Here is a 14,442-nt window from a genome sequence, read left to right as displayed (position 1 = left end):
AAATATACTCTGTTCTGGTTTTCAGGACTCCATAAACATCCTTGGAAGCCAAGCTCCACCAGGGCTGGAAGTCCTGAGTTTGAGTTGCTTTGAGCTAAGCGCCTCGAGACTCTGCCTAGTGGCTTTGATGGCAGTCTGTGTTGTGTAGAGCTCTCAAAGCTCATTCTGTATGTCCCCAGCTGTGGTGCTCCGCTTTCACCAACTCTTACATTTGTGCAGAAAAAACTCTTTTAAGACATAGTTCAAGACCAGCTCTGCCTCAGTTGAAGGTCTTATGAAAATTATTTAGGGTTTCTTTTTGAATACTAACTGCAACCAGTTGCAACAGGCTGTGCAGCCTTGTCCTGACACAAGAGGGCAATGTGAAAGCCTTGGGCACCACTTAATGCTAGAGGGTAAGTTTTATAAGGCTGATAGGATGAAAATAGATTTGAGAATACATTTGGGCTGGAAGCCAGGTATCCTACTAAGTCAGCTGTGTAAGACAGCAGAGCTTTAAACCTGTCTGACAAAGAAATCAACCCCTAATTCACCTCCTGAAATTGTTAGCTGTCTTTCATTTTCCCAAAGGCCACCCAGACTAAAAATGTCCCAGCACTAGTTCTACAAATAACCTAAAATTAGTGAAAACATGCAGCCCTAAATAAGAGCCATAATCATGCTCTATTATCACAGAGGATATGGTGATACAGGCTATGATTTTTTTCCACATTAAGATGTTTCAAATGTGTCCATATTGCACAGAGTTTGCAGTGTGACTCCCTGGGAGCAGCCACCTTCAACACAGCCTCCTGCTGGCAGCTGCCTCTGGGCAGCACCCCTCGGCCAATCAACTCCCCTCAGCCTGAAGGCAGGCCCCAGTTTTTCACTCGCTCCACTACCTAGAACTGCAAGCCAGCCTGTCAATCACACCTCTAAGCCCCACCGTGCTGCCTGACCCACTGGCACTCTTGCCATGGCAACGCAAATCCCAGCAGACCTTGCTGTCAAGAACAAGAATTCTCAGAAATATAAAAGACAAGAGTCTCTGATCCAGTGTACACGCATGGGGTTTGTGCCCTGGACCAAGATGTCTTGGTCATATGAATAATACATTCCTACATTTAAGTTTTTATGAAATATTGCAATATTTGTTCCCTAACCTGAAAACAAACCTGCACTCTCCTTAAAATACAGATTTCATAATAAAATTGCCCCAAGTAAAATGTGTTTAAGCTAAATTCATAATTTTGCTTGAACAAGGGGCTAGGAAGAACTCTGAGGAAAGCTCTGTGGGAGCGTTCTGTTGAATCAAAGTGGCAAACAAGAGCGTTATTTGTTCAGAGTAATAGTTTCTTCAAGCACTCTCAAACAAAATTCAGCATAAAATCAGCACCAGTGCTGATGGAGTTCCCCTACAGTTGCCCTCGCTTGAAATAAAATGTTGCCTGAAATGTAAAGGAGAGATTAGTTTAAATCTTGGCAAAATATTGCCCACCATTTATTCAGGTCTATTGACTGACCAATAGTGCTTTGAAATATATTTGTATATATTATCTGTATTATGTATCTGTATTTATTGATTAAAAACCTTTCTTCAAGTGTTGTTACCTTTTTCCTCATAAAACATGTTAAAAAAATGATAACAAATAAAAATAAAAATATACAAAATTGTTCAATACCTATTCACAAATGGAGATCAGTTACAATTTACAGCTGTTAGTTATTTTCAAAGTATCCCATAAACCTAAAATATGGTTTGAAATCGCTACATTGAATTATTAGACACAATAGAATAAGGCATTTTACTGCAACTAGGAGCACTGGGAATTGTCGGGAATTGATTGTTAAATGTTCTCTATTTTTGGCCAAAGCTTCAGTTCAAGAAAGTACAAATACAAGATTGAATTTGCTAGTCTGACAATCATTTATTCAAACACTTCTATGTTGCAATCTAAGTAACTTTATTAGATGGAATGTATTAGAAGAGACTGGCAAGTTTGAGTATTGAGTATTATTGAGTAGTGTATGTGGCTATCCACCTCATAAAAAAGTGTAGGTTTCTAATTTACAGTGTTGCTGAATTACTTTAACATGGCTAACCAGCCGCAGTTTACTGATACAGAACACAGCACCTAGAAAATAAAAAATAGCCTTTCTTAAAACAAGAGGGAAAAGAGCTAAAATCTCACCTGAGCTAGCATAGATATATTCTTTAGTTTTCTCAGTCAAGTCATAAAGACAATTTGAAATTCTTCAGATTTTGTTACTTGTACACAATAGAAAGTGCATTTCTCATTCTTTGTTACCATTTGCAAATATTTTAACACATTTAGGCAAATGAATAAGTACAATTGTCTAAGATTTGAAAAATTATTGGTTGTAGGTCTTTGTGATCAAAATAGATTGCTGTATGTTTCTTCTCAGTTGAATAGTTTACTCTCAAAGATATGTTAGACTTCTTTCATTGTGTAAATCATCTCATGCAGAATAGTCCATTTAATTGTCAAAATCTGCCAAGTCGTCAAGTTCATAATTTGCATTAATATAGAGTGGTCGTAATGTCTGCTAAATTGATAAATTGGTTGTCAGATGAAACTCTAACTTCACTTAGGAATGGGGAGTTTCCCACATCTTCCCACATCAACCAATGGAACGTGCTGTCCAGTTAGCTTACAGGTGTAAGTCATGAGTATGGGTTTTGTACAAGTGGCAACCATCGGGGCTGCAAAATGAAGCCAATGCAGAAGTGCCAAAAACCTGCATTCTATCTAATGGCCAGCAGGGGTGACTCCACTTGCTGTAAAAAGACGTCTATGAGAAAATGACCCTACTTCTCTCTTGATTTATTACCTCAGTTTCCTAACTGTTTCCCAATAACTTTATGGTCTCAATTGCTAGTTTCAAGTCTTCTTAAATACAGCATGACGTTGTGATTGGCAAGTCGCTACCACAGCGACAACGTTGCTTACGTTACGTAACCATTGCGTATAAGCGTAGCTGCCGCTATTTCAGTGTGTTTTCAGCTTGGATGTATAATAAGAGCTGGATAGAGCGCCGCCGCTCTGCCTTGCCGCCATTTTTTCCCAGTGGCCACTCGCGGTAAAAAGGATTTTCCCAATAGACCACCATTGTAAAAGAGACGTCTGCAAAACTGTTGACAGGACCCCTCGGATATCACAATGTAAAGTCTATGGGCCGAGCGGGAGCTCGCGGGCGGGGCCCGCGAGGGAAACGCTACTGCGCACATTCAGTGGGCCGCACCATGGGGGGAAACAAACCTGGAAGCTAGAAACTTTTTTTTGGCGTATGCGCCAGGCGAGAAATCCTATAGGACTGAAAGGATGCCATTTTTTAGTCCGGTATTCAGCTCTTATAATCACCTATAAAAAGTCTTGTTCAGCGTTTGGTTGTAGTAAGAGACCCACCAATGAACCAATGAGTCGGATGATCAGTCTTTCCGGTGAGTACGTTTTGTTTTATCGGTTTTAGGCCTGCTTTTCGTTAGCGAAAATTAGCATTAGCATTATCACTGTTAACCATATATTGTAAATGCACCGTGATAACCAAGCTAATGGCTAGCGCTACGGTCAGCAACACCCTCACTTCTGGCTCCAAAAACCAAACATGACGACAGCCAAATCCAAGATGGCGGTGGTCAAATCGCTACACTCGAGGCTTCAAAACAGCAGTTCGCAAACCAAGGGCTGACGTCACGTTGACTACGTTCATATTTTTTACAGTCTATTACAGAGTTTGAGGGCAACAAAGTTACTTCATTCAGCGCACCGCCGCTGCAAAATTATGAGTGCCGCTGCTAAAATTTCAGACGATCATTAATATCAACGGGCTAGTAATGATTTTCATTCGCGCATTGTGTGAGCACAAGAACACCCTACGTTATTGTGGATTTTTTTTAGTCATCCTCCCTCTCTTCGTTCTTCAAAGGACATCTACATGAAAGGTACAAGAGGAGCATGGCTCCGTAAGGAATAAGGCAGTATGTGTGTGTAAACGTGCGTGTGTAGTTGCGCGAGGGGCAGAAACATGACGTGAACGCGAGCGGAGCAGAGGAAAAGTTTAGCAGTAAGTCGTCAATCTGGCAGTAAATGTACATTACAGGCTGTGTGTCAGTTAATAAATGCTGCAGCTCCTCAAGACAAAGAAAATACTCATCTATCAAAGGGGGTTAGCCCCGAAGTTAGCAAAAACGCGTTAGCTTAACTTCACCAGGCTCACTTAAGGTGGACTGACTTTTAAGGTGGACCAGCAATTTTCATTTTAGTGTCAATGTCAGCCGCTCTTAAACAGAGAACGGAGAAATGTCTGGCTGATGAGTCTCTGTCTTGAGTTTTTCATGCCCCCACATATTAACCCCCCCCCGCTCCAAAGCAGTCAACCCAGGGGAAACACTGAGAGTGGAGGTGTAAATATACGATTATCGACCTCAAAGTGAAATTGTCTTCGCTCGCTGCAATGGATGCAGCTTGTGATGACATAACAGCAGAAGTGTGATGAGGATGGTTGCGGCATTGCAAAGGAGAGCATTAGGTGTGAGGTTGATGAGAATCTGTGGCCAACAGACAGGATCGACAGGATGATTCCCAGCACTGTCACTGTATTTGTTCACTATACTGCTGAATATAGTAGGCCTGTGTTTTGTTTCTGTTGTCTGTTTACTGTATTGTACTGTGTTGTGTGATCATTGCAGGAAAATGAAATTGTTTTTCCTCACACTACATGCACATCTAAGTGCTCTTTTGCTTTACAAAGTGGAATGTGAAACCTTGTACTCATGAAATCAGTGTCTGAAGAGTATTCACTTTGATAAAGAATAGCAGTCAGTTCGCTTTAGAAAAATAACAGTCTGGTACAGTAGACATTTGGTGTCAGTGAAAACATGTTGGACAAGAATGTTTGGAAATTAGAAGATGAGGAACACACTTCTAGAGTCCACTGTCTTTCTGACAAAACATCTAAACATTTTGACCACCTTGGTTTTACACAATGTCACAGAAATGTGTCATTTTGTCATTTTAAAACATGAATTAAAGGTTTTGAATGAGTTACAGCTTTCACAGGTTAACTGTAGTGTTTTGCCAGCCTGTTCTCACAAAAAAACGACAGTATAGGTCTTAAATTCAGGCTGGCAAAATTGACTTATAGTTATGTATATGCCATCGGGCCGCCGTAGTAATTATGACCCAGGGAAGTGACACAGTTCAGGTGATGTCAATATAAGGTGACTTGAAAAGATGAATTTGCATTATTAGGAGGAGACGGGTTGGGTGGATGGCAAAAGTGATAATGAAAATTGGAAATAGTGGACTTTGCTGCAGGAGACTACTGTTCGTTTCCAACTGTGAGCGTCATATTTCCAACCACGAGTCAGGACATTTAAAAAAAAAATTGCAATCTCGTGGTTTTTACTGTTGCCATGACGATGAAGTTTGTGTAAAATGAAGGAAGTATAAACCATGTTTCAAATGAACATTTTAACCGAAACCATGATCTTTTCCTAACCCTAACCAAATGGTTTTGTGCCTAAACCTAACCAGTCCGTAACCACAGCATTGTCACACCATAAAAAAAATAATTATTTTTTAACAGTTGTGGAAAGTGGCATAATCCCACGGTCCTGTGGGCCATTCTGGAGTGCATTACTAAGGTCGCTAGATAGTGTAAATGTAACTATAGGTTGTTTTTCACTGGCTATGAGCTGTTTTGGGAAAAGCATCTTCAGTGCAGAGAACTTTAAAAATGTTTTGAGAAATGTGCCGAAGCAATTGACAAAAACTAATAGGTTGTGTAATGCTGTGATTCATATTTCAGGTTTGAGTATCATAAAAACTGAAGCCAAGTTTTGGATTTTAATTGAATTAGACATCAATCAAAAGCTTTCCTCACATTTTGTCACTAGCTAGTTTTCTTCAGTACTAGCTTGCATCTAAACATGCTGTATCTCTCTCTTCTCACCTTCTCTTGCAGGTCATTCTGATCCTGACCAAGTACTACCACGCTGACTCCACCAAGGTGCTGGAGAGCTCTCTGTGGAGGTAGGCCAAACATTTACACCATATTTGCTCTTGTTGGATGCCTTTATGTCATGTCTGGCCTCACATAGACCTTTCATCAGCAAGTGGCTTCCCTTTAACAACGAGGTCAGCGCAGGTCTCGGTTATCTCTCCGCTGTGCTTCTTCAAGGACACAAGGGTGATACAGAGAGCTAGGACGGACAAAACATCAGCAGGCGGCTCTGAGTGAAGTGGGGGACCGGAGAGTGGCACTGTGAGGCAGAGTGGGCATCTGTTTGGGCAGATAGCATATCAGCATGGCACAGGGCAGGACGGCGGGCACCGGCAGTGCCAGGGAAAGGGGTCAAGTCTGGCTGGCAGAGCTTCCTCTATTTAGCAAAGCTGCTGCTCGCCAAAAACACTTCACACTTCTCTCGCCTTTGAGCAGCGGAAAAAGCTACTCATCCATTCCGCTCCACTTCACAACAAGTGTATCTTGTGCTCGTATATATATTCTCATGGAATATTAATTTCCTCTTTATTCTCCATCGACTCCTTACAAGCTCCTGGGGTGCTGCTGTATAGCTGAGCCTGACCTTCTTGTAGATAACTGGGTGGAGGAGACTTAATTATATTCAAATTTCATAATAAAAACTTAGAAAATAGACAAGACAAGGCTCATAACACTGGCTAAAATTAGCTGTCTAGAAGGCTTTCGCACAGAGCAAAACGTGTCTGATGGTGGTACTTAATTCATGCCATTCACCTCACTGAGGGCTCCATGACTTCAAAGCTTCAGCCTCTCATTAGCTCTGACTGCTTGTCTCCCTGGAGGACAGATATGAATAATGTACATATTTTTCTCCTTTCCCTGTTGATGTTTTAATTGTTGCAGTGTATGAATAATGTTCCAGATTCACCACTGGACACGCCGCTCGAAAAAGAAAAAAAACACAGCAAATGGTTGAATTTAATCTGAATTGAACCTAAATTGGCAGAGACAGAAGTTGGCCAGTTGCCTCTTGGCATCATTGTCCAAAAAGCTGAAATTACCATGAAATTAGCATGTTTCCAAAGAGGAACCAAACGGCCCTCTGACCACATTTTAGTAGGTATTATGTGTGGCGTGTACCTCAGTTCCTTGTAGCTGTCAGATTGGCATGGTGTGTGGACAGCCACAATCCACTGGCCTACAGCCTTTGAAGTCCCAGGGCTGTAGGATCAAACGAGGAAGATGGGGGGAAGATGAATGGGTTTGCTGTGTTACCCTGTCAGTTGGCGTAGATCAAGATGCCAGGTTTAACACAAGGGGAAAGTTAAGTGCACAGAGAGGAGGAAAGTTTCTCAGAGCAGCTAAATTAACTTTTAGATCAGCGGTGGTCTTTAGAGGCTTGTTTTGTGTCAATAAGCAAAGCAATGCAATCTGTGTCTTCACAGCTGAACACCTACAGTATCTGTTAGTCTACTATATGGACTCTACCCAAGTTTCATCAGTTTCATCTGCTAAACCAATTAAATGTAAAATGGTTTGAAGGAGTTTTATTGTGCAAGGTTGCCCTGAAGCTGTTTTAAAAACTTGTTCTTGCTAATGAGAACATGGTCTTGTGTTCTCCTTTGGATTTAAAGTTAATGTGTTTCTGCATGTTGCATGTAGCCATGTTGTTAATGCTGCTTCTGCTCTATTAAACTAAAGTCCAAACAATCAGGAGACATAAAACTCATCACTTCCTTCTGACCCTCTTATGAGAGGACCAATGGGGCTTTGAAAATGCCACTAGTTATTATTTTATAAATACTGGATGTTGATGCAAAATAGTGCTTCCAGTCATTGCAGTAAATCTGTTCTTAGCATTAAAAAATTCTTCACCAGACCATGAAAGCATTTGGTTGTTTGTTCACACACTAACAACCTACATTTAAGCATGAAAGTTCATTTTTGACCTTGGGGTACTGTAGTTTGACAAAAATAATCTTAACTCAAGGTCCACTTACTAGCTTTTTCTATAGCTTTCAACTGCATCTTAGTGGACGGCCAGAGAAGGATTCCAAATAAATACTTTACGTGTGACGACAACTCAACTATCTCTGTGACAACTGAGCAAGCACTGGAAAAAGCTAGTAAGTGGACCTTGCATTCAGATTATTTTGTCAAAAGACCCACATTTTTATTTTCCTGGCATGAAACATCTTGTGGTCATGTGAATCATGAGGGCTCTCTCTAAATAGCGAGGGCGGAAATACCGTGTCGTTGTTGTAGCATCACAAAATGGGAGGAAGCAGGTCCCAGTGGACGGTTGGGTGTACAAATTGTTTGATTTTGTTCGCTGTTTTCGTCTTGTGTCCTACTAACACGCAAGTTTGGTTTCTTCAAACCATGAAGGTGTTGCTTAAATGTCCAGATCATTATCATAAAGTTGACAGATAGAGAAAACACATTAGTCCTATGAGTTGTTTGTCATTGGAAGGTTCTGACAAATGAACTATTTTATCATGTAGGTACAAAGGCTTGTTGAAAAACCTACATCAGTCAGAAAGTCAGTCAGTACAAACTATACTGCATTGTCTGAAGTTTAAACAAGACTTAAATCCGAGAAGACCCCTGACTGTTTCATGTGCCGTGTAAAGTTACCAACTCCTACCTTCTAACTGTAACCATAACCACTGTTTGTGCCATGTCTACGTTTCCCAGTATGCTGTAGAGAGTTTTGTCTGTCCTGAGGCTTTGGCGTCAGCGTCGGCTCTGTTATTATCGATGCCTGTTACTCGAGTATATTGGTCCTTGAGTCTGTTATGGCTGGCCCAAAGTCCCATGCTATAACACGCCTGATAAAAAGCTTCAAACATCCCCATAACATGAAGGGAGAGACAGGAGAGTGGTGACTCATGGGCCACCTGAGGCTTCCCAGGCAGTTTATACCGAACAGCATCTTGTCTTTGAAGTATGCAATAAAACTATGAAAAAATTTACCAGTAGAAAGGATGACTCAAGCTATAGAACCACCTCTTTCTTTCTTGCTTTCTTTCTTTCTTCTAGGTAATAGGAGTCTCAGTGTGTTCAGGCTTTGGTCAATAATTGATGCTGTAGTGGCAGTGATGTTGTGTTTTTCTTTGGCTGAGGTGAATTACAGCAGTCAGAGTTCGGACCCCTGAAGTCAGAAGAGAAACACTGGACACTTAACACTCAAATATCCTGCTGTGTGTGTGTGTGTGTGGCTGTGTGTTATAGTTACACATCGGTGGAAGTGTGTGTGCTCCTATAGAACCTCTGTTTCAGAGTCTTATCAGAGCATTTAGAGGGGAGTTTCCCACCCTTCAGTCATTCAGTGTTTATACCTGTTCCAAATGGCCTCACGTGATGGCAGGGCGAAAAGCCTGTTGTCATAGCCTCCTCCTGGCTGCCAGATGTCTCTCCGAGAACTCAGTGTCTTCTGTGTGTCTTTGTAGTCTAACGTTGCCGCACATGTTCAGACAGTCCTACCTCAAAAGTATTCGTGATCTTGTAGAAACTGTGTTTGGAAATGGGTTCTCAGATTCTGTTAAACAATCCTAGGAGCACTTTGAAGGTATTTACTCTATTGGATTTGAGATGTTAACATGCAGTAATTAGAACATCACTGAGAATATTAACAACCTGAATCCTCCATCATCGTTTTTATGGAGAGAAATCTGCCTGACAATACTAATGAGAAAAAGGATGCTGGTTCCACTGCAAATGACAGTAAAGCTTTTAGAGTTTCTGGCAATGGCAGATGGTGGAGAGAGCTGAAGGCTGAAAATGAGACCCCTACTGAGTTCCCAGTCTGCGACTTAATAAGTCCACTTAAATAAGACAATTGTCTAACCTGATATTGTCTCGTTGTCAACTGGCCCAGACTTATGCCTTGAATACAGAACAAATTTGGATACTGCATCGGAGTGAACAGAGGGAAAGGTGCTTATAGATTAGGCAAAGGTGTGAGGATTTGCCACTGCGTTACCAAACACCGTGATGACTGCGGGCTGACAGAACTCTTCTTAAGACTCTGTTGCTCCAAGTCGAGCCATGAAAGTAAACCTTTTTGATCCTCAAACTGAAAGGAGTAGATGTGCACTTGACTTTTTTGGCTTTGAATCCTTAGTACAAGTATTTCTTATTTTAAGATGATACATAGAGCTTGGAATATCAGTCAATCAGTGCTTTCTATTTCTGATTTGATCATATTGTGGTCAGATTCATATTGTGATCAGATTATCAGACAATATCTTTATTTCTAGTGGTGTTTTAATGTCTCAAAAAGGACTAAATCCTGTTTTAGAGGCTTTTTCAACCTGAAAAATCTCTTATCTTAAATTAGTTTGGAAAAAAGGTTATATATTGGAGCATGCCTTTGTTTTAGTTAAATAAGATACAGTCTAGAATCGCAATTACCTGGGTTTGAATTCAGGTATATTGGATATTGGTTAAAAAAATGGCTATTAGAAGATTCATCCCCCCAAAAATATTCAAAAAATGTCTACAAAATGAGCCTTCAGGTCAAATTTTGGTATTTATATCCTCATTTTTGCCCTTAAGAAATTGTTTAACCCGAGTGTCCATTTATTCCTACACTAATCACACACTCACATCAACAGGGTGTTGGTGTGGGAGTTGAGGGGGTATTTATAATTCATGCCGTCTTCACACATCTTTTGAAGAGGCGAGGGGGGCTGGTAGCCATCGCACCAGGGGGCTTCACTGCATTATGGATGAAGAGATCGTCTGACAGGACAGCATTTCTACGTACTGTACTGTAGATGAACAACACCACATTTCCATAGAACGCTATCATCAATAATTTGTTCGTTATAAAAGCTAAATTGTCAGATAAGCTAAATTGCCTTACCAACCAGAATCACAGAGCCAATTTAATTGATGTTCAAAATGTAAATGCTTCAGTCCAAACACAAAATATAGAGGAAAATTAGATTTCATGTCAGTTTTATGTGGAAAATAATAGGTCTTTTGTTTTTTAAATGAATGTAATTTGGGGTCTATAGGTCTGTATTAGTATATTGATAGCCTACTTGTATAGTATACTTGTATAGATGTTGTGTGTGTGTGTGTGTGCTATGTACAGTATATGAATGAGTGTGTATTTGTCTCTGCAGACTTATGTATGTGTCCGTCTGTGCTTGTGTACTTTTTTGTACATGTTTGTTTGCGTATTTATGTGTGTACTTGTCTGTTTGTTGTTAGTGTATGTATTTGTGTGTGTTTTGTGTGTTTTCAGTGTGTTTCTGTGTGTGTGTGTGTTGGATCGTGTGTGCCTGCCGGACATCAATTGAAAAGAGCTGGACAGGTGGGAAAGGGAGGAGAATGAATCAAAAGAGCCTCCAGGGCTTGTTTAAGCTGAACAGTAGGGGGCATCACACTTCCGACAGACACCCAAAATCCGCATATCCTCTTCTTCTATCTGTCCTCCTATCCTCTTTTATCCCTCTCTGCACATGGACTCACACTTTAAATGTATGTTTTCTCTGTTTGTAACAAAGTTGCTCTTCAAAGCTGTGTTCAAGAAGCAGAGCAATCAGATGACTAGTGATGATGCAGGAAGTTGAAGCTTTGATGGTTCCTTGGGGGGAAGCTGTGTCATTAAAACACACAAACCAGTAATACGATACAAAAGAGAAGATGGAAATTGCGCAATTCTTTTTAAGCATGTCAGCATAAAGAATGTTCACAGATTAATTTTGGGTGTTTGAATAATTACGGGAAACGGCTGAGATGACTGGCAGCCACGTTATCCTTGTTCTTGCTCCACCAATCAACAGTGTTTATGGGAAATCCTACAGTTTGCAGTCCTTTTAATGCAACACAGAAAATATTTCACCATTAAGTAACATTAGAAATGACTTGTTTCTATTTATGACTATTTACCATCATCAATTTTGTTTAATATTCATGAATATTCATGAACACAAAATGACATAGTAAAGTAAATTATTGCAAATTCTTAACTTTGGAAATAATTTGATTAAAAAAATCTTAACTCTTACTTTCTGTTTCTGGAGATTTCAGTCACATCTCTTATTTATTTTTTGGTCTAAATATGTTGTATTGATCCCCGTGAAGACATTTATATATAACTTTAAAAAAGTAAGATATAGTTGAATTACTCTTGTATCAACCACTAGGGGCATCAAACACACATTGAGTTGCATCTTCGTCAGAAGAAGAAAAAATGTTTTCAATTTCAAATTTTTTTTCAGCAGTATAATCCATTCAGTATCAACACTGCTTTCCAGTGAGTCCTGGGTCTGTATATCATCCTGTTTATTAAAAACGGTGCCCTGTTTTACAATTGATCACAGATTGCAGATACATTTGTGAGTCATACAGTCCTCTCGCATGCTCATGACAAAACATGTAAAAAAGTAATGCAAGAGTAAATGATCCCATGTTGCAAAAGACTAAAAAAAGACAGTCAACAATACCCAACAGCGTAATACTGAACTCATGAATGTTGTCTTTCCCATGACGTCAATCGCATGCATTTACAGGCTTTTGTCTCCTACGTCGTCCAGTGCGTTCATGCTTCATTTCCTCCCAATCCCTTGTTCATGGGTTGAATGCTGTGTGGGAAAAAGGAGGATTCTAACAGCAAAAATAAAGACAAGAGAGTATTGTATTGAAAAAGAGATAAACTCAGACACATTATGAGAAGTATATTGCAATGTAGGTAGATGACAATATGTATGAAGGATGTACAGTATATAAGAGAAACAAGTGCAGTTTACAGAGGAAGTGAAATATTAAGTGAAAGCAGTGACTTCATTCTATAGTCGATCATGTATCTTTGTTTCAATTTGTTTAGTGTTTTGAAGCTGCTGCTTTGAGGCTTATTGGTTTCCGGGAAGCACCGCAGCTACAACTTACTTCCCACTTTGATGCCTCCTTAATCAGTTTACTTCAGACATGGATGTACATACGCACACTAAAACACACTCCCACACACTCCCACACACACACAGTTATTCCACAGTTACAAATGTGTTGATGATTAGCTCTCCCAGGGGTTCAGATCACATTCCCCCCCAAACTAAACCAGGAGAGAGAGCCGCAAAGTAGAAACATACGCTTTTGGGCTAAATGGAGACAGCATGTTTCATTTCCCTCTCCTATTCCTCTTCACCTCATCCTCTCCTCACTTCCACTCCTCAGGTTGATTCCTCTCATTCACCCGTCTTTCTCTCTCGCTCTTCGCTCTCTCCTCTTCTCCCTCAGTCCAGATGGTCTGGGGTGTTGTAAATACTTAATCGAGGTGGGAGCAACCCCCCCTCTCCATCCACCCGCCTCCACCACCTCATCACTTCCCTCTTTCATGCATATTTCACAGCCTGGAGAGAGAGACACGTAGAGAGAGAGAGAGACAGCACCTGAGAGAGCTCTGCTTGCTACCTAAGATGGCAGGCAGTCTACTCTCGCTTAACAGAAGTGGTTTGATGCAGAACTACTACAACAGTTCTCCAGGGTCAGACCATGACAGAACACTGTTTCATGTTTAACTATTTCAGAATGGGTAGTATTGATCTGTATGCAGGCGTTACAGTATAGAAAATGTGCTTGAATACTTTTTTTCTGAGTGAATCTGCTGAGGGAAGACTGAAAGACACAGGTGGAATGAAGAAATCAATGATCTGCTTCAGTGATGGATAATTCATTGCGTTTGGGTAGAGCAAAGGCCCGATCATGTCTCTATTTTCCATCCATGTTTCCTGCCATCACTACTAACTATAACAGGAGGAAGAGGAAGAGATGTAGCCAGCTATCTACAGTATGTGTCAGCTTGTTTAAATGATAGTTATTGTCACTTTTTTCACTTTATCAGAACTCATTCCCATAAAGGGTCCAAATCATCAGTCACCTTCCAGTAACAAGTGTGGATTTCATTTAATCCAGACTTCATTTGTTTACTGCAAATTCACAAGACAAGTGTACTTGTAGGTGAAATGAATTACATATAACTAGCAGTTGTTGTCAATCACTTTAAATGCGCTGGACTGTTCTAATACATTTGACACTATAATCAAAATCTAAAGCCTCTGCAAATTAATGAGTTGTGAGAGAAGGGCAACAAAAGTCCCCAGCCAGAATGGAAAAAGCGGACCTTGTGGCTCATAATCGCCCTCTTATCCCCTAAGCCCAATTATAGACTAAACTGTCTCCTGAAGAGTCTAAAACCTCATTGACTTGCAGTTTATTTTACAATTGGTTACACGCATTTCTCTATAGTCCACAGTCAGCACAGCAGCAATGTGTTTCATTGCTTTGCATTGCTTGTTTTGTTCCATGTTATTTTCAATTATATCATACCAACTTCAATTAGCTACATTCTACTGCATCTACATCTAAAACATGAAAATAGAAAAGACCAACCGCATCCTGACCCCCAGCATGGTGCCACTTTTCCTTCCCTCTTACTCACCATTG

The 14,442-nt window shown here is 40.4% G+C and overlaps 1 protein-coding gene across 11 annotated transcripts in view; it reads left to right on the top strand.

Moving 5' to 3' along the window:
• The window catches only part of sorcs2 (sortilin-related VPS10 domain containing receptor 2), a 347,047-nt gene that overhangs the window by 80,310 nt on the left and 252,295 nt on the right, over positions 1–14,442 (top strand). For 9 of the 11 annotated variants that reach the window (XM_067580336.1, XM_067580332.1, XM_067580339.1 and 6 more), the window contains one exon: positions 5,968–6,035. In XM_067580336.1, the coding sequence (XP_067436437.1) occupies positions 5,968–6,035 (68 nt within the window). Of the gene's footprint in view, positions 1–3,265; positions 3,443–3,859; positions 3,944–5,967; positions 6,036–14,442 lie in introns of those variants that run through there. The other 2 variants (XM_067580341.1, XM_067580343.1) reach the window with 2 other exon arrangements.

This window comes from Thunnus thynnus, chromosome 22 (assembly GCF_963924715.1).
Source record: "Thunnus thynnus chromosome 22, fThuThy2.1, whole genome shotgun sequence".
NCBI lineage: Eukaryota > Metazoa > Chordata > Actinopteri > Scombriformes > Scombridae > Thunnus > Thunnus thynnus.
The sequence above is the reverse complement of the archived record's forward strand: the minus strand, read 5'-3'. Positions and strand labels throughout refer to the sequence as shown.